The 24869-nt window shown below is 48.0% G+C and overlaps 1 protein-coding gene across 1 annotated transcript in view; it reads left to right on the forward strand.

Annotated features, from left to right (window-relative positions):
* The window catches only part of LOC116516042 (mastermind-like domain-containing protein 1), a 61140-nt gene extending 37898 nt beyond the window's left edge, over positions 1-23242 (forward strand). Inside the window, exons 2-3 of the mRNA XM_032228402.1 lie at positions 12475-14058; positions 22934-23242. Coding sequence (XP_032084293.1) covers positions 12475-14058; positions 22934-23242 — 1893 coding nt within the window. The remainder of the gene's footprint in view (positions 1-12474; positions 14059-22933) is intronic.
* The last annotated feature ends 1627 nt before the right edge of the window (positions 23243-24869 follow it).

Raw genomic sequence — 24869 nt, forward strand, 5'->3', positions numbered from 1 at the left:
CAACCTTTGGTCGCTAAAGGGGGCAGTTGGCAAGGGAGCGCTACCTGCTCCGCTGAAGATCGGGTGCTTAATTGATCGTGTCGGCTCCTGTCGCCCAGTGAAATGATCTATGATTTGTCGTAAAGGAGGACAATCTCTCTTCCGAAGATTGCGGAATGGAAGCCGGCAGACCTGAACCTATTTCCTTCCGAGCTTCCTTCCTTTCTCCCCAGGTTGTTTCTATTTTCAGCAGTGATCTCAGTTTCATAGCCCCCACTCTTAACGAACTCCGGCACCACTGACTTGCAAAAACAAACGAATTTGGTTTTCTTTTTTTAAAAAAAAAAAACAGGCCCTCTTCCTCCTCCTCCACTTTTTGTTCAGCTGTGATCTGAATGAGATAATATTTTAATGCGAAACAAGCCAGGGAGACTGGATGGAAATACTGTTATAGTTTTCAGAGGGAGGGAGGGAGGGAAGGGAAGAGAGGGAGAGGAGGAGGGAAGGAAGGAAGGGAAGGGAGAGGGAGGGAGGAGAAGACAGGGAGGGAGAAAGGGAGAGGAGGAAGGAAGCAGAGAAGAAGGAGAAGGGAGAGGAAGGCAGGAGAAGAAAGGGAGGGAGAAAGAGAGGAGGAAGGAAGGAGAGGAAAGGAGGAGAAGGGAGAGGGAGATAGGAAGGGAGAGGAGGAAGGAAGGAGATGTAAAGGAGAAGAAGGAGAAGAGAGAGGGAGGGAAGAAGGGAGAGGAGGAGGGAGGAAAGGAAGGAAGGAAGGGAAAGAGAAGGGAGATCGAGGGAGGAGAAGACAAGGAGGGAGAAAGGGAGAGGAGGAAGGAAGGAAGGAGAGAAGAAGGGAGAGGAAGGGAAGAGAAGAAAGAGAGGGAGAAAGAGGAGGAAGGAAGGAGAGGAAAGGAGGAGAAGGGAGAGGGAGATAGGAAGGGAGAGGAGGAAGGAAGGAGATGTAAAGGAGAAGAAGGAGAAGAGAGAGGGAGGGAGGAGAAGGGAGAGGGAGGGAAGAAGGGAGAGGAGGGAGGAGATGGAGAGAATGAGAAGGGAGAGGGAGAGGTGGAAGGAAGGAGAGGAGAAGGGGAGGGAGGGAGGAAGGAACTGAATCATGTCCAATGCTGAAGGAGAAACTGAGATCCGTTCCCACTGCAATATCCCCTCCCCATTTCCAAGGGACAGCCTCTCTCCTAGCTGATGCCTGCCAGATGTTTTGAAATACAAGGCCCTTCATTCCCTGAGCAGTTGCAACAGCTGGAAGTGGGAGTCCTCCACTGATCTGGATGAGATGCCAAGTTGGGAGAAGATTGCTGTGGCCCAAGCTCCCCCCCCCCCCGCCTCCCCAAACTCTTCTGAAGACCTTAATGCCTTTATTGCTATTTATCTCTGGCCTAGCAGGGCCCCTCCTGGCCTTCAAGGCTTCCCGGCTCTTTAGACAGCGAGTGATTCCGTAAACGGCAGGAGAGATTCCCCAAACGCCGCCTTCTTCTTCTTCTTGGAAGACCCTCTGCCAAGACCCAACCGGATTCCGGGTTTGTTTTTCCCTTCCAAACAATGGAGGGGTGGGGGTGGAATTGGTATTTTGCTGGCCTATTGTTAGAGCGGCTCCATCTGATTTTTCACACTGGAAAGAGAGGAGGAACTCGGGCAGATCCCGGCCGGCGCCTCTCCTGGGGAGGGAAGCTAAACCTTGCGTGGGGGGGGGGAATCGAGTCCTCTCTTTTGGCCGGAATCCAAGATTTGCTGCCAGCCATGATGCCTTCATGGGCATCCAATGTCCAGCCTGTGCGTCTTTGGCCGGTTTGGGTGGCATCTTGGGCAGAAGATGGCAATTGTCTGTCTTAATTTTTCCAGGGGGGCAGAAGGAGATTCTTATATGGTGGGGTGCAGCGAGAAACATCTGAAAACGGAGAGTCCTCAGCCATTCTTTCATTGTAAGTCTCTGGAGCTTAAACCTCATTTAACGCCCCCCATAATCCCTTGCAGGGTGGAGTCTGGGCGACTGAATGGAGATAGCAGGGGGTTTTAATGGCCGGATGCCCTTCTTGTTGCCAATGCCGAGTTTTGTCCAACAGATTATCCTGGTGCCCAGAGAGAGAAATATCGGTCTCTACCTAGGATCGAACTGTGATTGTGAGGCAAGAGCTAGTATCTGGGACTTGGCCTTTTAACTGTAGGTTTGTTTCCGCTATAATCTCTGGGCCAGGGGAGGGGAGGGAACTTCCCAGTTTTAGTGATTCAGACTCTCTGCCCCATGTGTTTTTCTTCTCATGACGAAAGAAAAGTGGAGGAAACTCTTCAAACATCTTGAGAGGTTGGCCCCAAAAGTGCTTCCCCCCCACCCTCCAAAAAAAGCAACTGGACTTTTTTTTGGGGGGGGGGGGGTTCTTTCTTTGAAAACATTTCGCTTCTCATCCAAGAAGCTTCTTCAGGTGGAACTTCAAACAGGCTGAAGAAGCTACTCAGGCCAGAAGCAAAAAAGAATTCAAAGAAAAATCAAACCAGAAAGCCAAGTTGCCTTTTGGAGAGAGAGAAAAAAACACCTTTGGGACAACCACGATCCGGAGGATTGAGAATCTCCGTAGGCATCTTGAGAGCTTCTTCGGGGCTGGGATGGAGAGATGTCTTTGATACGTTTGGTTTTTTGTTGTTGTTAATCGCAACCCCCTGGACAACGTTCCTCCAGGCCTTCCTGTCCTCTCCCATCCTCCGGAGTCCATTGAAGCTCACGCCGGCTGCTTCTGTGTCTCCATCCAGCCCCCTCCTTCTCTGCCGTCCCCTTCTTCTTCTTTTGCCCTCCATCCTTCCCAGCATGAGGCTCTTCTCCAGGGAGTCCTTCTTCCTTCTCATCAGGTGGCCAAAGTCTTTGAGTTTCCTCTTCAGGATCTGGCCTTCTAAAGAGCAGCCAGGGTGGATCTCCTCTAGGACTGACCAGTTGGATGGCCTTGCAGTCCAAGAGACTCAATGCAGGAGTCTTCTTCTCCAGCACCAGAGCTCAAAGTCCTCCATTCTTTGGTCCTTTCTTATGGTCCAACCTTCACAGCCATCCATGGCAACTGGGGGTAACCATGGCCCTGACTACAGTTGATTTTGGGAAGGGACAAAAAAGGCACTGTCTGACTTGGTAAGGAGTGAGTTCTTCTCAACATGGTGTGTTCAGCAAATCCATGTTTGGCCCTGAACCATGGTTCATGACCTACAGTGGCCCAGTGGTTAGAATGCAGTACTGCAGGCGACTTCTGCTGACTGCCGGCTGCCTGCAATTTGGCAGTTCAAATCTCAGGCTCAAGGTTGACTCAGCCTTCGGTCCTTCCGAGGTGGGTTAAATGAGGACCTGGATTGTTGGGGGCAATAAGGCCGACTCTGTAAACTGTTTAGAGAGGACTGCAAAGCACTGTAAAGCAGCATATAAGTCTAAGTGCTCTTCCCATTGCTCTAGCGCAGTGGTTCCCAAACTTGGCAACTTTAAGACTTGTGGACTTCAACTCCCAGAATTCTCCAGCCAGAGCTGGCTGGAGAATTCTGGGAGTTGAAGTCCACAAGTCTTAAAGTTGCCAAGTTTGGGAACCACTGCGCTAGCGGCTGGATTAGCTGGTGAAAGAAGCCAGAAGTAAACAATAGAAGATACTGTGATATGTGCTGTTGGGTGCCGGCTTCTTAGACAAGCATTGGGTGGTGAACAGCAGGGCTTTTCTATTAAAAATGCAAATATTTCCTTGAAAGGGGACCACTGTCTTTGGTCCCCAACTTCATACTGCGCGTACACACACACACACTGACACCAATGAAGAAAAGATAAACGTTGCTCTAATGCTGAAAGTTTCATGTCTCGTATGATTATATTTCGTTTTTCTGAACCGCCCGTCCCCCCCAAAAGAGGGACTCTTTACCCAATGAGGGGGGTCCTTGATGCTCTCTGAGCTTGCTTGATTTTTTTTGCAGACGTTTCATTACCCAAATTAGGTAACCTCATCAGGGCTAGTGAGGGTGTGGTTTGCTCCCTGCTTAAGACCAGGACGCGTCCACTCCGGCAAGCAACATCCAGATAAGCAGGGATTAACACTGACAAACAATTGAGCAGAAAACAATCTAGGAACTACCAATGAGGGGAAAAGCCAGATATAGAACTACACCATATGAGAACGCTGATGATATTATCTAGACGGGTAATGAAATGTCTGCTAGAAAACAACCAGGTTCAGAGAGCACCAAGGATCCCTTGGTCCTCCTCCTCCTCCTCCTCCTCCTCCTCCTCCTCCTCCTCCTCCTCCCCCTCCGCACACCCCTTTCCCTCCTAGCACTGATAAAGTTTCCTAGTTGGGTCATGAAACTTCTACAAAAGAACCAAGCTCAGAGAGCCCCAAGCAGGCCTCCTTTGAACCCCGAGCTACAAATATTCTCCTTTATTCACACTTCCATCTGCCCCTTACCCGGTGTGCCCATGTCTCTTGGGAATGCAGCTTCCAGAATCCCAGAACTAACGTACTTGAAGCAAATGTTCCTCCTGCCCCTTTAAGGAAGGTTGTTTGGAGGTTCGTGTGATATATGGGCTTTCAGGCGAGTCCCATCAATTTGTCTGTCCTTGTGTTTAAAAAAAAAGAGTCAGTGACCTTGAGTCTTATTGCAAATGTCACCCATTTTGGAAGTGAGCTTGGAAGTGAGTGGTGAGAGGGTTCATCTGGCTTCTTGGATCAGCCTTTAAAAGGCTGTTAAAGAATTAAACTTGCAATTTTTAAATCTTTTTTTTCTGTTATGTTTTTGTTGCTCTCTAAGCACCTGTTTTCTTTTTGGCAGTGTGTGTATCTCTGTGGCTTTTTCTTTCCTTTTGTTTTTTGTTTTTCCTGTTGTCATTTTGAGAGCAAGAAAAAAAATCTTTTTTTTAAAGTCTGTGTTAAAACGAAACTTTCATGCACTTTGTCACGAGTTCTTCACAAACTTGTACTTGTCTCCAGGAGTTTTCAGAAGAAAAAGAAAAGTATGTTCTCAATGGACCTCAAATGTGTGTGTGTGTTGTTTTCCAAGAAAGTCATAGAGGATAGCTGTGTATTCTTTTGGGGTGGGGGGTGGGGAGGAGGGAAACGCTAGTTGTTGAAAGAGGGATTTGTAGCTACAAAGTCATCAGGTTGAGAAAAATGAGGTTTAACGTGCCCATCTCGAAATTTTCCATTCCTCAGGATGCAGCTCTTTGAACAAAAGAGACACTGGTGTGTGTGTGTGTGTATTTTTAATATATTGTTGCCGCCTCGGTCTTTCTAGCGTCATAGCTTCGGTTCATACGTTATGCTTCTCCGTAATGTGCCTTGTTAGGTTCTGGCATAGCAGTTGGCAGAGTGGAATCTCTTATTTTGGGAGTCTGTCTTGGGAACCGGCTGTCAAAAGTGAAGAGTTGAGTGGCCTAATTCCATACAAATCTATGTCCCATGTTTTCGGGACTATCCCTCAGCACGGACCTATGAGATGTGTTGGGCCTGCAAATAATATCTCCACCGGGTAGTAAGTCTGGGCATTGCAGATCGAGAGTAGGATTACAGATTAACAGTAAGGGACCTTGTAGGTCATCTAGTCCAACCCCTCCACCACCCAAGCAGGAGACCCTACCTACACCATTTCTGACAGATGGCAGCCCAGGCTCTTCTTCAAAGCCTCCAGTGACGAAGCTCCCACAACTTCCGAAGGCAACTTCTGTTCCATGGGTTGATGGTTCTCACTGCCAAGAAATTTCTCCTTATTTCCAGGTTGAATCTCTCCTTGTTCAGTTTCCATCCATTATTCCTTGTCTGGTCTTCACGGGCTTTGGAAAACAGCTTGACCCCCTCCTCTCTGTGGCAGCCCCTCAAGTATTGGAAGGCTGCTCTCCTGTCTCCCCTGGTCCTTCTCTTCCCTAGACCAGCCATGCCCAGTTCCTGCAACTGTTCATCGTATGTTTCAGCCTCCAGTCCCCTCATCCTCTTGGTTGCTCTTCTCTGCAGTTTTTCTAGAGTCTCAACGTCTTTTTATGATGTGGTGACCGAAACTGGATGCCGTTCTCTAGGTGTGGCCTTACCAAGCCTTTATAGAGAGGTATTAGTACCTCCCTTGATCTTGATTGTATCCCTCTCTTAATGCAGTTTAGGATTGCACTAGGATTGGATGTTGACGGATGATGGCCTAAAATGCTTAGGTATCAATAATAATAGGGATGACAAGATATCCAATATCTCAGGGGCTGCCCCAAAGAAGAGGGAGTCAAGCTGTTCTCCAAAGCCCCTGAGGGCAGGACAAGAAGCAATGGGTGGAAACTAATCAAGCAGAGAAGCAACTCAGAAATAAGGAGAAATTTCCTGACAGTCAGAACAGTTAATCAGGGGGAAACTTGCCTCCAGAAGTTGATGAATGCTCCAACACCAGAGGTTTTTAAGAAGAGACTGAATAACCCTTTGTCTGAAGTGGTGTAGGGTTTCCTGCCTAAGCAGGGGGTTGGACTAGAAGACCTCCAAGGTCCCTGCCAACTCGGTTATTATTGTTGCTGTTATAGGGTTTTCTGGGACACAAATGTATCTGCCACGTAACATACGGTAAATCTCTGCCTAAGCCAACCGAAAGCATCTTGCTGGTTTGGTGGGAGCTAGAATTTCACAATAATTAAGCACTGGGAGTCTACCAAATAATCCACCAGGGTTGACTTTCCAAGAGTGATCAAGGTTAGAGCTATTTTCCCCCCAGCGTGCTGTTGTTCAGGCCAAGATCCAAGAATGTTTTCCTCTCTGCCATCCGGTGCCCAAGAATCCTTGTGTTAAAGACCATTTGGACTTCTGGATACAGAACATTAATTCTCTCTCTCTCTCTCTCTAAAAGACCCACCTTAAACACAGCATTTAACTTAAATCGATCGGCAGGCATCTTGTTTGCTTAATGCAGTGGTTCAGAAGTGGTTTTAAATACTGCACTGAGCCAAAATACACCAGGGCATCTGTTGGAATTAGAATAACAGAGTTGGAAGGGACCTTGGAGGTCTTCTAGTCCAACCCCCTGCTTGGGCAGGGAACCCTACACCATCTCACTGGAGAATGTCTGCTTCGCAGTATCCTTGGATCATCACAAGGAATTAATGCAGTCTAGGAGATAAGGCTCAAGGGATGCGGTGGGTCAGTGGCTAACACGCTGAGCTTGTCGATCAGAAAGTTTGGCAGTTCAGCGGTTCGAATCCCTAGCGCCGCATAATGGAGTGAGCTCCTGTTACTTGTCCCAGCTTCTGCCAACCTAGCAGTTTGAAAGCACGTAAAAAATGCAAGTAGAAAAATAGGAACCACCTTTGGTGGGAAGGGAACAGCGTTCCGTGCGCCTTCGGCATTTAGACCGGCCACATGACCACGGACAGCGCTGGCTCTTCAGCTTTAAAACAGAGATGAGCACCACCCCCTAGAGTCAGGAACGACCAGCACATATGTGCAAGGCAAACCTTTACTTTAACTTTAGGAAATTAGGTTAAAGGAACCAGAGGATCTTGAAATTAACACACTTTAAGCGAAGGAGACCGCCATGTATCGGAGGGGGGGGGGGGGTAAAGAGAAGCAACAGAGATTATGGGGAAGGAAAAATATAAACGGGAGATTGATCTTGAATTTGAGCCAGAAATGGGAAGGGAAAAAAAGCCCAGCTTTGCAAGAAGCTAGAAGAAGAAGGAAGAATTGAGGAGTGGGGAATTAGAAAGGGAGGGGGAGGGCAGAGCCTCCCTTTCTTCAGCTGTCAAGCTAATAACACTTGTCAGTAAATGAAATGTGAAAGTTATAACAAAACAATATGCCCAGTGTGGCTGCCGTTAAGTCCTTGGATTACTAATTAAGACACATCCTTTCCAGAGGTTCTGGCATGCCGTGGCAACAGCCATTGTCTCCATCCTCGCAAACGCTCCTTCTTCGTCAGATGCAAATATTCTGGCTTTGTTCTCCTTTGCTGAGTCGCCAAGGTATTTACACCTGCCGGGGGGGGGGGTGGCATCGAGTTGGGGGGCGGTGCAGTTGGGGAGGTGAATAGCATTGCGGAGCCCAAAATATTCTCTGCAGGGTTTTTTTTTTTTAATTGTTTTTCTCAGGCAGGACAGGGGGGGAAAAAGAGAAACGGTGTTTGTTCCTGTGCTTTCTTCTTCGGGGGGGGGGGGATTTCATTTGAATGAATTTTGCAAAGACGCAGCATGAAATGAAGTCTCTGTGTCTTTCTTGAGCCGTCTTTATTAAATCTTAGGAAAGGGGTATAGGTTTAAAAAAAAACCTAAGACAGATGGAGTGATTTGGTAAGCGAAAGTCTCTGCAGGTCGAAAGAGTCAAGATGGCAGCCGTGCAATTAAAAATTTCACCCGTTTTTTTTTTATCTGTGAGATGCTTAAAAAACGGGTGGAACTTAAAATAAAATTAAAAAAAACCTAGGCTTCATTTTCCCATCTTTCTGCAAGCTAATTATTTAATTGCATTATAAAGTGCAAATAATACATTACCGAATACAGGTATAATAACAGAATGATGTGGTATTTATACAAGAGAATCTGGAAACTGTTAGCACTGTGGTGATTAAGATCAATTAAATCTTTAAAGATGAGAAAGAAAATTACATCAATGTTAAATGTGGTTTCTGAGATATTAATGAACTGTCGAGCTGCTTAAGTTATGCAGTTAACCCTAAATAAGGACTTGATAAAAGTTCCGTAAAAGGGGATTGCAGTGTTTCATTATATGAATAAAAAAAAAAAAAAGATTTAAAACAAAAAAAAAAATGGATGACCCTTTTGTGGGTCATTTTGATTTGTGACATTTGTGAGCGGAGCAGATTCGGACAGCGAGGAGGTTGGGGAGGAACCTGGGCCAGTCCTGGAGTCTGGAGAAGGCTCTTAGGGGGGCTCTGCGTTGGAGGCAGAGAGGGGCCCAGGGCCGTCTGTCAGTTATCAGCTGCCTTCAGAGTCAGACATCAGTGATGCAGAAGAACAGCTGGAGCCTCTTCCCAGTGTGCGCATGCGCAGAGTTGCCAGATGAAGGGAACAGTTAAAGAACATGAGTCGACTTGGGAGTAAGGCTACAGATGGACGATGAATGGCCCCTCCCAGAGGAAATAAAGAGTAGTGGAAGGGGAGTGGAGTTTGCAGGAGACAGTTAATTTGCTTAATTGGTTGTATCGGCCTGGCAGTTCTCCAAGCCAGAAAAGGTCTGTGACCGTAAATCCTCCCTTGAAAGACTTTGCTGGAGGTGAATGAGCAGAATTCCCAGCCAATTAATAATAGAGGTTTTGGTCAGGACCAGGAGTCTGCTTCACGCTCTCGGAAAGCCTCGGTCAGAACACAAGGTGGTTGGCTACCCCTGGGAGTTGAAATCCACGAGTCTTAAAAGTGGCCAAGGCTGGACACCCCACATCTAGGCTTAGAAGGAGGAGAATCTCTTGGTGGAAACACATTGAATCGTGGAGAAATATTTCTCGCTCCTCTTGGGTGTAACGGAGCTCGGAGACTCCTGTAGCTGTAACTGCCTGCTGAGCGATTCTCTCTCTGCCCTCCCTTTTTGGGGTAGAAGTTATGCAAGGCAGGATATGAATGAGACTGGAGGAAGTGACAAGGTCTGCAGTCATAACTTTGAGAAGGCAACTATCATTAAGAGTCCCAAAGGCTCTTCTCAACTCTGAAGGCTGCTGCCTTCTTCCCTATGCCTTACAGCGCCAATGAAAGGCCCAGGGCTGGTAGACTTGGCAGCTGCTGCTGCAGAGGTCCCACAGGTGGAGTTTCTCCTCCAGAGCCTACAGCCCAGATCCAGCATATGCCTTGTGAGCGTCAGGACTGCTCATAAGTCCCTTATTTCTGCTCAAGAGTTTTTTCTTCTTCTTGGCTGTGGATTCAGAAAGCTCCCGGCTCACTTTGGCAAGTTAAAAGCCAGATTCTTTGGTGACTGGCAGAAAGCAAAGCTTTACAAGCAAACTAATTTCATTTTGGGGGCATCAACTTTTCCAAGCTACCTAAAACAAATGGAAGGAAGGTAGGATAAATGAACACGGAAGGTTTGCAAAGCAAGGTTAATTATCTCTTGTCCTGCTGTAAGGGAGTCTCTTATGTTTCCCGTAATTAATGTGCATCAACTTTTTTAACAGCTGGGTTTATCGGAAGCTAAATATGATAAGAAAAATGCTTTAACTGCTTTAAAGTGCTACATAAAATAGAGGCGTCTTCTTCATTATCTCTTTAGTGGCCTCTGCAATAATCTGAAAAATATTCAGTGAATAGTTGTTGTTTCTTCCTCCTCCTCCTCCTCCTCCTCCTCCTCCTCCTCTTCCTCCTCTTCTTCTTCCTCCTCTTCTTCTCATTCTTCTTTTCTTCTTGTTCTCCTCCTTCCCCTCCTCTCCCCGCCACCCATGCTGTCAAGAACTCAAGCTGCAATCTCAAGCTGTCACATAACTCCATATAGGGGGAAAATCACTTTAGATTATTTCCCAAAGCTAAATCAAGATACTATACCTCATGGTCTACTGATCTGATCTGATCCGGTTGCCCTCCAGTTCATAGTTTTTGAAAGGGAGAAACCAACGATCATTAAATTCGGAGGGGGGAGGAATAAAATGGGAAGGCTATCTCAAGCAAGCCCCTGGAGACCCATTCTGCTATTTATTTGTTTTTAAAGTCGTCTTTGGACGCAGCAGGAAATTTGACGTCTGGCTTCATTCCAATTCTTGGCTCCCCAAACTGCTGTGTTATTGAGGGTCCTAGCCAGTGGGGAAATCCACATTTTTTTACTACCGGTTCTGTGGGCGTGGCTTGGTGGGCGTGGCAGGGGAAGGATACTGCAAAATCCCCATTCCCATCCCCATCTAGGGCCAGCCAGAGGTGGCATTGGCCGGTTCTCCAAACTACTCAAAAGTTCCGCTGTCGTTTCTCCTGAACCTGTCCGAACCTGCTGGATTTCACCCCTGGTCCTATCGATATAGATGCTAGTGTGGAGTTTGTGTGTGTGAAGACGTCTTCAAAACAGACACTTAATGTGGTTCGTGCCTCTGGTTTCTCTCCGTTTCCCAACTGTTTCGGTGGGGGGGCTGTTCTACAGAAGCCGCCGTAGTTAGGTAGAGTCTGTTTAGATCCCTCGGGCCGCATTGTTGCGCTTGGATTAGAAAGTATGCAGGTTATTTCAAACACTCTGCCTGTTTAGGAATGTTGGATTGTTGCTCTGTCTCCCTACGAACTTCTTCGTTCCCTTTGTTAGCTATGCCAGGCCAGTTTTGGGCCACGTTTCCCTACAAGCATTCAATTGTTTGGATGAGAAATTTTAATTTCTGCAGGAAAATGAGGGGGTGGTGTGTCCTCTAAGAGCCGACAGCATTCTACCCTGGTGGAAAAGTTCTTTTCCTAAAAGGATGTTACAGAGAACAGTTACAGATTAACAGAGTTGGAAGGGGCCTTGTAGGTCATCTAGTCCAACCCCACACACAAGCAGGAGACCCTTCACCATTTTTGACATATGGCAGTCCAGTCTCTTCTTGAAAGCCTCCAAGGATGAAGCTCCCACATCTTCCGAAGGCAACTTCTGTTCCGTGGGTTGATGGCTCTCACTGTCAGGAAATTCCTCCTTATTTCCAGGTTGAATCTCTCCTTGGTCTGTTTCCATGTTCATCAGACAGGAAACGGTCATAATTTCTCCCACAAATCGCAATCAACAGATTAAGATCTCTCTGACCATGGGGAATTGTTAGTAGTCCGGAAGAGAGGAAAGATCCAACCCGCGATAGATGTGAGAAAATGCTCTCACGAGTTTGGAAACTCGGTTTCCACAGCATGCTAAACCATGGTTAGTGATGGGCAAAGCGTGACACGCCAACATGCAAAGCATACGCAGCCCCATTGCAGCTTGGCAAATGGGTGGAAGGCAAGGTTTGGTTCTGGGGCATTGGGGTTGAAGTCAAGGCTAGGAGTGGTTGAGAAGATCTGCTTTGGGAGCCTTTGGGAAGAGATTGGAGCCAGGTTGACCAAAGTTTAACCAAACTTCTCATCTTCAGTGTAGACCTAACTCTCTGTCCCCAAAACTGGCTGTTTCTGCTGATTTGCTTGTTTATATTCCGTCTTTATTATTTGTATAAATAAGTCAAGGCAGGAAACGCACAAAATGCTCTTCCCTCCTCCTCCTATTTTCTCCACAACGTCCCTGGGTCCCCCAACCAGCTTTTGGGTCTAAGGCATAACTAGAACTCACCCTCTCCCGGTGATTGGCTAGCTTTCATGTCCCAGGACTAGAATTCACAGTCTCCTGGCTCCTATCCTGGACCAGTGTTTCTCAACCTTGGCAACTTGAAGATGTCCGGACTTCAACTCCCAGAATTCCCCAGCCAGCGAATGCTGGCTGGGGAATTCTGGGAGTTGAAGTCCGGACATCTTCAAGTTGCCAAGGTTGAGAAACACTGTACTAGACAAACCAGCTGCCCCCATTGAGCAAAGATGGGGGTGCGAAGTCCATCGTTTCTGGCCTGTTTAACGAAAGCCTTTTTATCTGGCCATTGCAGGGATCTGTGAAGAGGAAAGTGGCGGACGATGCGTCTCCCGCCTCCGGCGCCATGCCTGACCTCCTCTTCCCAAGCGAGAGCAAGCGGCTTTGTCTGGACGACGTCACTCTCTCCATGGGCCCCGGGTCCAATTCTGTTTCATGCCCCGATATGCAGGGCTCTCCGTATTCAACCAATCACGGGACTCCCGCCATGCCCGGACACGGAATGCTCCTTGAAAACAACCACATGAACGGGAGCGGGATGGGGTCTCCCTTCGCCGTCCCTCCGAATGCCGAGGTTGGGCAGAAAGGGCCCCTCGGGGGCCATTACGGCGAGAAAGGGAGCAACATGCACGCCGTGGACCAGGAACTTCAGGATTTGCTGGAAGAGTTGACCAAGATGCCGGATCCTTCTCCCAACGACCTGGACCTGGAGAAGATCTTGGGGAGCAAGCCCGAAGAGCCCATGGGGGGCCTGGCCCACCCGCCCTCAGCCATGAACAGCTCTTCTAAATCTTCTCCGCAGGCCCCCCCCTTGGACAATCACATCCCCAGTAAAGATTTCTCTCCCGGATGCAACCGAAGCGGTGGCTCCCCACAGGTGACGCCTCCTTCCGGAGCTGGATACTCGGTCCCGTCTCAGAACAAGGCTGTGGGGTCACCCATTTCCTCGGCCACGCCCAACAAGGGACAGGCCCTCCACATGTCCGGGGCCAATTGGCACGCCCAGCAGTTGAAGCACTTAGCCAGCAAGCAGGCGCCAACGTCCAAGCCCCCAACGCCCAACTGGCCCACCATCTCTTCCCAAGGCCTTTCGCCTCCTTACCGGCAAGGTTCTTCTCCTCACCACCAGCCCTTCAGCCCCCAAAACGTCATGATCTCCAGCATGACTCCCAACGGCCTGCCAGGAAGCAACATCCAGAGCCCCCAGAACCCTCTGCTCTCCAGCATCACGTCCAACAGTAACCCCCCTGGGGGTCTGTCTCCCCCTTTTGGGCCAGAGAAGCTCTCCAGTCCGGTCCTCAATCAGCAGCCTTTCAGCCCCCCCAGCTCCATCATGTCCAGCATCTCAACCAGCAGCATTAAGAGTTCTCCCAACGCGGGGCCGTCGCCCTACAGGCCGGAGAAGCTCTCCAGCCCAGCTTTGCACCAGCAGCCTTTCAGCCCTCAAAGCACCTTGATCGCCAACGCCACCCCGACCAGCAACCCGGCCAACATGCCGGGCTCCCTCTACAAAAACATGCCGCCCTCCCAGTCCAAGAACATGAACGTCATGCTGACGCAGTCTTCCAACAGCATCCAAGCGGGGTTGGGGAGCGAAGGGCCCGGGGCCCAAGACCAGTTTTCCTTCAGCAACACCAAGCCCCTCTCCCACTTCAGCTCAGAGGCCGCCCCTCCCCAGAAGATGCCGCCCATGGGGTCCTCCACGGGCCAGCAGTCCCTCATGCACTATCTTCAGCAGCAAGCTGCAACCTCGCCACAGTCCCAACAAGTCAACAACAACCAATTCCTCCAGCAGCAGCTCCGGCAGTTGATGCAGCCGCCGCAACGGATGCCGCAGCGGCACGTCCAGCCGTCCCCGTTGTCATCGCAGGCGCGGCAGGTAAGCCCACAGAAGTGGCTTTTGTCCTTCTCCCTTCCCTCCTCGTCTTCTTTAATGTCCCCGTAATCCCTTGCGTTGGGGTGGAGTCTGGAGGTAGCAGAGTGTTTACTGGCCGGATGCCTTTCCCGTCGCCAGAGCGGAGTTCTGTTCAGCAGATATATTCTCATGGTGCCCAGAGAGAGAAATATCTGCCTCTCCCTAGGATCGAACTCACAGCCTCCTGATTGTGCGCTTCCACCTCTAGGCCACCGGTACCACTCTGCTCCCGTCTCTTTCATGAAGTCTTTCAAGACTTCTGGCAAACTTTGTACATGCGCATTGTAAGTTTGAATTTCTTGACCCAACAATCCTGCTTGGCTCTGAGTTCTTTTGGGGGAGACGTTCGCTGGAAGAGCAGGGATTGGCATCTTCTTGGGCTCATCACTGCCCTCGATTGAAGAGTTTACTAAGAGCAAATTTCCCGGCTGGGTTTTTAGCTTTAAAGCCTCGGTTTAATTTCTCTGTGGCCGTTTTTGGATTTTAATTCTGAGGTTGTTCGAATACGTTGTTTGAGCCGTCTGCCTTGGAGCTCTCTCTCCGCTTGCCTGGGCTCCCTGGGTAAACTTGTGTAGGTTGTATTTACCTAGAAGGAAGACTTAAGTTACTGTCCCGTCTTCGTTTGGGGAAAGCGGTTAGCATTAAAAAAAGGGGGGGGGGGCTTTGAGCAAACTTTCTTTTCCCAGCTTTGTCCAAATCAGAGACGACTCTTCTTTTTAGAGTTGTACGTTTCGCTTTGGAGGAGAGAGAAAGGCACCTGGCTAGCATCACCTCTTATGGGCGCTCAAGACAAAAGTCTCAAGTCAGCCAGCGCATCCTCTTGGTTGTAAACCACTCCGGCTGTCCCAAAACTACCTAATACCTTAGCTTCTTGGGCTGGGGATGGATGGATGGATGGATGATGGACGGATGGGATAGGATCAGTGGTGGGTTGCAGACGAGAACCCTGATGCTCTGCGGAGCAGCTGGAGCATCGTGGAGGCTTGTGGAAGCGTCATTTGATGCTAGAACGCATGCACATGCCTATGGGTAACTCCGGGGAATCCGAAACCCACCACTGGATAGGATGGATGGATGGATGGATGGATGGATGGATGGTAGGATGGATGGATGGATGGATGGATGGATGGATGGATGGATGGATGGTAGGATGGATGGATGCAATAGCAATAGCAGTGGACTTATATACCGCTTCATAGGCCTTTCAGGCCTCTCTAAGCGGTTTACAGAGAGTCAGCATATTGCCCCCAACAATCTGGGTCCTCATTTTACCCACCTCGGAAGGATGGAAGGCTGAGTCAACCCTGAGCCGGTGAGATTTGAACCGCTGACCTGCTGATCTAGCAGTAGCCTGCAGTGCTGCATTTAACCACTGCGCCACCTTGGCTCCTATGGATGGATGGATGGATGGATGGATGGATGGATGGATGGTGGATCGAGATGAATGGATGGGTGGGTGGGTGAGATAGGACAGGATAGATAGATGGGGGATGGATGGATGGATGGATGGATGGATGGATGGATGGATGGATGGATGGATGGATGGTAGGATGGATGGATGGATGGATGGATGGATGGATGGATGGATGGTAGGATGGATGGATGGATGGATGGATGGATGGATGGTGGATCGAGATGAATGGATGGGTGGGTGGGTGGGATAGGACAGGATAGATAGATGGGGGATGGATGGATGGATGGATGGATGGATGGATAGTATGCTGTGAAGTCAGTGTTGACTCTTAGCAGCCACATAGATGGATTTTCTCCGTGATTATCTGCCCCCATCCGGTCCTCCAAATCTTCAAGTAACGCAACCATCAGCACTACACCTTCTTCCTCCTCCTCCTCCTTCCTTCCACTTTCCCCAGCATCACAGTCTTCTCCAGAGAGCTGGAGCCCCCTGTAAGGGCTCCACAATGTGACCCTTTGAGCCTGATCAGATTTCCCAGGTGCGGCCGGCTGAAGAAAGAAAGATGGTTTCAACCCTCAGAATTAAAGATTAATTAAAGTGATCTTTCTTGGAAGGATGTTTCTATTCGCTTTGAAATCTTGATGCTCTCTACCCAGAATTGCATAAATGGAAAAAAGAATAGAAGTCAGGCCGATAGGGCCAGAAGTGGGAATATTGTCTGAAGAGAGCATCCTGATTCATGCCACCACCCAGTTATGGTTTGTCTAACTAGGGCAGGGGTCGGCAACCTTAAACACTCAATTCTGGAGCCTACCGGAAGAGTCCGGTTCCCCCACCATAGAGTCTCTTCCTAGCACGGCGTTGTTTTTCCCCTACCTGTCCTAACCGAAAGCCCTATCAATTCTGGAGCCGACTGGTGACAGGGAGCCGCAGCAGAGGGATGAAAAAGCCACATGCGGCTCCAGAGCCGCAGGTTGATGGCCCCTGAAAGTACCCTAATGGCCGGGTCCACGTAGAGGGCTAAATCAAAGCAACCACTCAGTGCTATGTGGATCCTGTTGCTGTTGCGGGCGAGGTCCTAGGAAAATATTCAGCCTGGGTTTCCATGAAGGGTGCAGGGTGCCAACCTGCAGGAATCATTGTGTATCCTGAGATTAAAAGGTGGCTGTTGGGCTCACAACAGTGTTGGGCGCTCACTGACCTTGCCAGCTGCAGTTGCAGAAGCCAACTGAAGTGGGAACAAGCAGCTGCTGAGCTGTTTCTGCCCGATGCCGTGATCCTCCTTTCTGTAGGGATCTGGTTACACCCTTGACAATAAAGCAAAGGATCTCCAGAGGCAAGGAAATGATTAGAATGGAGAGCCAACTGCTGGGGAGAAGTTTGTGAGAAGGACTTGAGTGTTGGCTTTGGGGCAAATGCCTTCACTGCAATTAAATAGAGCAGAGCTAGTGAAGAGAAGGACCAAGGAAGGACCATGAGAGCAGTCTCCCAACATTGGAGGGGCTGCCCCAGAGAGGAAAGGGGTCAGGCTATTTTCCAAGGCACCTGAAGTCCAGGCAAGGAATAACGGATGGAAACTGAGCAAGGAGAGATTCAACCTGGAAATAAGGAGAATATTTTCTGACAGGGAGAACCATCAACCCATGGAACCAGAAGTTGCCTTCAGACGTTATGGGAGCTTCATCCCTGGAGGCTTTCAAGAAGAGTCTGGACTGCCATCTGTTGGAAATGGTGTAGGGTCTCCTGCTTGGGTGGGGGTTGGACTAGATGACCTACAAGGTCCCTTCCAACTCTGTTAATGATATAAACGTCTGAGCTGGAAGGGACCTTGGAGGTCTTCCAGTCCAACCCCCTGCTCAAGCAGGAGATCCTATACCATTTGAGACAAGTGGCTGCCCAGTCTCCTCCTTGACTTGTGACTGGTCGCAACAAGTGAAGTTACAGTGGACACAATGGACTTAGAACCCAGTTCCAACGTTCTGATATGCCCTCCACAGTCATGTGACTGCATTAGGGACATTTCGCAGCCAGCTCACATTTATGGCCATTTTTGCAGCCTCCGTAGTCACAGGACCACATTTTATGACATTTCCACCAAAAACTGGTCTTTGTTTCCATTTTTCAGCAAAAACTCCCCATCGCGAACAACCATGTATTGATTTACAAGCTTGGTGATTCGCTTAACAACCGTTGCAAAAGAAGGTTGTAAAATCACATACTTCCATGACTTACTGACCACAATGAGGAGGCTCCATTATGGTTGTAAGTCAAGGACCTCCTGCGTTGAGAGAGTAAAATAAATCAGGGATTAACGATTTATTTAACTATCTCTCTGAACCCAAAGGTGCTTTCTCAAGAAGCGACAGGACTCTCTGGTTTGAAGACGTTTTGCTTCTCACCCAAGGAGCTTCTTCAGCTCTGAGAGAAGCTGGAGAAGCTTCTGAGAGAAGCTGAGGAAGCTTCTTGGATGAGAAGCGAAACCTCTTCAGAGAAAAACCAGAAAGTCCACTTGTCTCCTGGGGGGGGAAAGCCCTTTTGGGGACAACCACGACCTGGATGCCTGAGCATCTCCATAGGCAGGTCTCCCTGAATGCATTTGTCCAGCTGAGGAATTCTGGGAGTTGAAGTCCACACAGGTATTAAAATTGCCAAGGATGGACACTCCTGCTCTAGAGAAAAGGGGGGATTTCCAGGGTGCTGAAGGCTGGAGAATTTATGGTGCCTTCTGTTGGGAAATAAAGATCCCATTTATTTCCTTTCCTCCGTTTCCTCTATTTATCCTGGTGCAGGTGCAGGAATGTTTTCTTAGAACAATAAAAGCTGGAGTCTATTGTGATGATAAATACGAGCACTGAGAATATTCACATTTTGCAAATCAGTTCAGTAAACTTGCCTGGCTGGTGTTTTTTTTTCTCTTTTTACTAGGAGAGACTTAAAACGTTAATTATGTCATAAATGACAGGCCTGCTCTGGATTTTATATCGCTGCTTAAGCCATCCCTGAATAACAAGCCAGTAAAGGATCAGGGCGATTCTTTTAAAGCACTTTAATGACATTTATCGCAAAACTGGGCATTTCCAAAGAGGATCCCTAAAGTGAACTATGGAGAGATAAGTAGATTATCGCCATTCTGGTGGTGCTAACAAGTTTTTTCTTCTGATGGTTCTGTTTTCTTGCGAGGGAAGGTTGATTAATCGCAGGGAGAAGAAATCATCTAATTATTCATATGAGTTTTTACTAATTTTTAAGCCAAGAGGAGAGGCTTTTTCTTAAGGGAACTTCATAGATAAAAATCCTGATTTAATCAAGAGAGTCCACCAAACTATCTTATTTTGCTTCGTTTTCATCAAGTTAAAGGTAAGGGTTCCCCTCGCACATATATGCTAGTCGTTCCAGACTCTAGGTGGCAGTGCTCATCTCCCTTTCAAAGCCAAAGAGCCAGCGCTGTCCAAAGACGTCTCCGTGGCCATGTGGCTGGCATGACTCAATGCCGAAGGCGCACAGAACGCTGTTGCCTTCCCACCAAAGGTGGTTCCTATTTTTCTACTTGCATTTTTAACGTGCTTTCAAACTGCTAGGTTGGCAGAAGCTGGGACAAGTCACGGGAGCTCACTCCGTTATGCGGTGCTAGGGATTCAAACCGCCGCACTGCTGACCTTTCTGATCGACAAGCTCAGCGTCTTAGCCACTGAGTTAAGCAGGGTTAAAGCTGGTTATTTACCTGGTTGGGCGATGAGCAGGAAAGCTCAACTGGTTTTTTTTTAGGGATGTGCCCACAAAATGATGAAGAGTGAAGCTTGAGTTGAAAAGAGGCTTCACCTGTACCTTAAACACCCTGAAAATGCCTGGGATATGAATTCATTTGCTTAACTAGCAAGGAATTTCTTTAGATGTTGTATCAAATGTCTTCACGGCTGGGTTTTTAACTTAACTGCTGTCATTTTTGATAAAGGCTTTGAAACCGATCAAAGAAATTTCTCCAACGTGGATACTTTACGAAATGCATTGAAGTAGAGATGCTCTTTGGGAAGAAAGGCAGACTATAGAAGTAAGATAAATAACTTTTTACATTTGTTGAGACATTCTGGAGGTTCAAAAGCCATTCTTTGCAATCAGGGGCTACCAACTGAATGACATAGAATGCAGCCACCTCACCGCAACCAGCTTGGCCGCGGGACCGTTGAGCAGTTCAATTTTAATGATTTCACATAAATAAAAATCAGTTAAATGTTTGTTATGCACCTTTCATTCTGTTCCCCCGTTTGCATCCTTTCTTTAGTGGTTCTAATCCGCTATTTCTTTGATATTAGAAGTACAAGTAACTCTTGTTCAGAGAAGAAATTCAATCTTTTTTACTACCGGTTCTGTGGTTTGGTGGGCGTGGCAAAGGGAAGGATACTGCAAAAGCCCCATTTCCTCCTGGTCAGCTGGGACTCAGGTGGGGGGCAGAGCATAGATGGGGCAGGGCCAGCCAGAGGTGATATTTGCCAGTTCTCCGAACTACTCAAAATTTCTGCTACCGGTTCTCCAGAACCCGCTGAATTTCACCCCTAGGAGTGTCCACAAGTGAAAAACATCGGATGAGGACCACAATGCTTTGCACATCCCTCTAATCTACTTTGATGCCAAAATGTCACCCTGGCATTTTTGTTTGAGAATTACATGGGTTTATTGTAGCCATTGAAAGGGTCTCTTGCAAGGGGTGTTGGGGGTGGCTGCTGGCATGAAGAAGGGCTGATCTAAAGCATCACAGGTGATTTTGAGATGCTTGGATGGAGTGACATCTTTCATTACAGACGGTAAATCTCAACAATAACAATAATCCTGAGAATGTTTTGAGTTCCCACGTACTGGGTCACTTCAGTGGATCAAAAACTCCAGAGGGGAAAACAATGGCATAATACAGGATACGAGGAGCAGAAAAATAAGGAAGAACATCCTTCTTAGAGTCCTAAAATCCCTTGCAAGGGGAACCAAAGGCTGTGAGTTTGCAGAAGCTCAGAATAAACAGAGTTGGAAGGGGCCTTGGAGGTCTTCTACTCCAACCCCCTGATCAAACAAGAAATCCTATTCCATTCCGGACAACAGTTGTCCAATTTCTTCTTAAAACCTCCAGTGAAGGAGCACCCAGAACTTCTGGAGGCAAGGCAATTGTGCTGATCCATTGTCCTCCCTGTCAGGAAAGTTCTCCTTAATTCTAAGGATTCTCTCCTTGGATTAGTTCTCTCTTACAAGCTCTCTAGTTTGGTCCCATTCCACGGGTGAGACTAACACGATGAGGCTCCCAGGTGTACATTCTGGATTAGTGGAGTCACTCAAAGCAAGAATGTGGTTTAGTAATGTCCACTTACAGGTTGGGCTCCCTGATTACGAGCAAGGAATTCATCGCCAACAATGAATCAGCCACTTGACAGAAGAAACTGAAGTGCTCCGGATGACTCAAGAGGTCGTTGCCTTCTCATCTCTTGCCGTCCTTCGCCAGGTGAGATCCCTGCAAGCCATCAGGAAAAGGTGCAGAATCCTACATTTAAATTTGGAGGAGGTGGAGAAGGAAGAGAAGAGCAATGATTCAGCTTCTTCTGGAGTCCGTTGCTTTCTTGGGGAAGTTTCCCACATTGAAACATAAAATGAATATTCTGAGTGCTCCATCAATTTCTACCATTCACTCTCACCCAGAGGTAGCAACGGGTATCATGCTCCTTCTATTGCCATACACTTTCCCAGTATTAAATAAATCAGAAGCACATTATTGCATAGACCCATCTTCCTCTGTTATTCTCACCTGCTGCGTTGTCTCCTTCCTTCCACAGCTCCTTATTCCCAAAGCAGAGAGGCAGTGGGGGGACTTGTTCCCCCGTTTCTGTGGTTCTCCACCAACTTTCCAGCCTAGACTTCCCAATTTTGTACCGTTGTATATAGGACACTGACGTGGTGGCTCAGTGGCTATGACGCTGAGCTTGTTGATCAGAAAGGCGGCAGTTCAGCGGTTCGAATCCCTAGCGCCAAATAATGGAGTGAGCTCCCGTGACTTGTCCCAGCTTCTGCCAACCTAGCAGTTCGAAATCACGTAGAAATGCAAGTAGAAAAATAGGAACCACCTTTGGTGGGAAGGGAACAGCGCTTCCATATGCCTTCAGCGTTTAGTCATGCCGGCCACATGACTACGGAGTCATCTTCGGACTGGCTCTTTGGCTTTGAAACGCCCCCTAGAGTTGGGAACGACTAGCATATGTGTGAGGGGAACCTTTACCCTATACAGGACACAATACAAGTCCTCAATTGGGTGGACTTGATCTTCCAAGGTCTTTTCATGCTGGTTGAAGGTTTGTAGAATTGACTTCCAACATGCTAGACTTTTCTTAGAATCTTCGACTCTAGATCTCTAGATCTCTAGATAACTTCCCTACTTTCTTGTCTGCAATACTAAATGCATTGTTAAAATATTAGATTCCCCATCCAACTTCCCAAGAGTGATGCTCTCCAGATGACCTCCACATGGCTCAAAAGAGATGGGGGTTGTAGTCTGTCAGAACCAGAAAGGATCAGGTCAAGATGGAGAAATTGGCCTTCATGGACCTTAAGAGCCGAGGTGGCGCAGTGGTTAGGGTGCAGTACTGCAGGCCACTTCAGCTGACTGCTATCTTCAGTTCAGCGGTTCTAATCTCACCGTTTCTCAAGGTTGACTCAGCCTTCCATCCTTCCGAGGTGGGTGAAATGAGGACCCGGATTGTTGTTGGGGGCGATATGCTGACTCTGTAAACCGCTGAGAGAGGGCTGAAAGCCCTATGAAGCGGTAGATAAGTCGAACTCCTATTGCTATTGAATGAATGCTGAATGCGGAGAAAGGATTCGTCATCCAGACCTTCTTTTGATCCATGATCAGAATAACTCAGCACATACTTCCCTCATGGTCTTTTCTGACAGAGCAAAGGAGAGTTAACTTCAGTGAGTTTTAGAACAACAGTATAACAGAGTTGGGAGGGAGGTCTTCAAGTCCAACCCCACTGTTCAAGCAGGAAACCCTAAGCCATTTCAGACAAATGGTTATCCAATCTCAAAAACCTCCAGTGATGGGAGCACCAACAATTTCTGCAGATAAATCGTTCCATTGATTAATTGTTCTCACTGTCAGGAAATTTATCCTCAGTTCTAAGCTGCTTCTCTCCTTGATGAGTTTCCACCCACTGCTTCTTGTTCAACTCTCAGGTGCTTTGGAGAAGAGCTTGACTCCCTCTTCTTTGTGGCAGCCCCTGAGATATTGGGAGACTGCTATCACATCATCCCTGGTCCTTCTTTTCACTAGACTAGACATAGGCAATTCCCCGCAACCGTTCTTTGTAAGTTTTGGCCTCCAGCCCCCTGATCATCTTCATTGCTCTTCTCTGCGTGCTTCCCAGAGTCTCCGTGTCTTTCTCTTTTGCACAGGCATTTTGCAAATGCAAGTCAGATTCGTCCTTTGTTTCTCTCCCACTCAAGTCTTCTTCATCCTGGAGCGTGGCAACTATTTACAGAGAGAGAGAGAGAGAGAGAGAGAAAAGAATGTGGACAATAGCCAGGAAGAAGAAAGAACAATCGGCAGAAAGTGGGATTTTTCTAGCAGGTCCAGGAACGCCTGAGAGGGGAGCCGCCGCTGGAGGCTGGACCACGGGGGAGAGACGTGGGTTGCAACGGGGCTGGTGCGTGCTTTCCGTGTCTTTTCTTTTAGAGACGGCGAGGTTGCATTCCAAAAACTAACCCTTCTTGGACCAGCCTGTGTTTTCATTCCAACCGCTTCCCATCTCAGATCCGTCCTGCAGCCCAGCCAGGCAGTTCCGTAAAAAGGCCTCTTCCCTGGGACAACAGGGAGATCGAATCTGGTCTCAGCTCTTTTTATCTGAAGCTCAGAGCCTCGGCTGTTAAACATTGACAAGTATCAATGGGGGCGGGGGGGGGGTGTTTCAGGCTGTAGGAAACCCTGGCCCCATTCTGTTGAGCGGAAGGCCTACGGTGACCGAAGAAGAGAAAATAGTTTGCAAGAAAAGAACCTACGAGGGGAAGCGGGACTTGCATTTGTGTACAAATACGAATGAATCCTGTCTTTTTATGTACACTGAGAGAGCACACGCACCAAAGACACATTCCTTGTGCGTCCAATCACACTTGGCCAATAAAGAATTCTATTCTCTTTCTCTTCTTTTCCAGTTTGTCAAACATGGACACGATAGCAGGTATAAACATGGACATAAACACAGGAAAATGGGTACAAATAAATGGGGACGGAAGGCACGCTGGTGTGCTTATGCTCGCCCCCTTTACGGACCTCTAAGGAATGGGGTGAGGTCCACAATAGACAGTTGAAGGTTGAAGCTGTGCGGGGGGGGGATTTGAGGCTGTAACAACGGAGTCAGGTAGAGCATTCCAGGCGTGACCTCTCTGTTGCTGAAGTCGTATTTCCTGCAATTGAGTTTGGAGCAGTTTACTTGAGTTTGTATCTATTATTTGCCTGTGTATTATTGAGGTTGAAGCTGAAGTAGTAATCGACAGGTAGGATGTTGTAGCAGACAATTTTGTGTACTACGCTAAGTCAGACCATAGGGGAGCGTAGTTCCAGATTCTCCGAGGCCAAAATTTTGAGCCTGGTGGCCTAAGGGATTCTGTGGGAGCAAAGGAATGGAGGACTCTTCTCGTGACATACCTCTGGACTCTCTTGATTGTATTATATCCAATGTACAGTGTGGGTTCCAGGCAGACTTGCTAGACAGCTTACTCTGAACCCTGGAATGTGAGTAAGGGCCAACCAGCGACATCTCTTCCACCGTAGGACCTGTGTTGTCTATGCCTCCTCCTCTCTGAATCCATTTGCATTCTTTCCATTTTGTTTTATTCATTTGTGTTAGAGAAAGGGAAGCTAGGAAAGTACCATCTTCAAACAAAGCCTCTGTTTCCAAGAATAGCTCTGGCTCGAACGCAGGGCCCCACCGGCGTTCTTAGAAAATCAAATTGGAAGGTGGGTTGGAAACCAAGGCTTAGCTTGGAAGGATGCCCCCGGGGAGGGAGAGAAAGGCAGAAGAGGGGAAAGAAAGAGAAGCAGAGATGAAAAGCAGCTTCTTGGAGACCCAGAGCAAGTGGCGAGGAGCAGGCTTTTGCCCCTTCTTCTTCGAGGAAATTGGTATTTTGAGGTAGGCCAGGCTTGTAATGTAAGGATGTTGTCCTCAACGTGCCCTTTCAGAAGAAGCGGTGACATCGTGTGTTGATGAATTCAAAAAATTCTTCTTGAATGCAGGCTGTGAACACGAGTCCCTCCACAGTCTAGAATGCTGGTTGCAAGTCCTTTTTCTGTCCACATTCCACTAGGCTGATTTCATTGTGTAACAAACAAAGT

Source organism: Thamnophis elegans, chromosome 12 (genome assembly GCF_009769535.1).
Source record: "Thamnophis elegans isolate rThaEle1 chromosome 12, rThaEle1.pri, whole genome shotgun sequence".
In the NCBI taxonomy this organism is placed as follows: domain Eukaryota; kingdom Metazoa; phylum Chordata; class Lepidosauria; order Squamata; family Colubridae; genus Thamnophis; species Thamnophis elegans.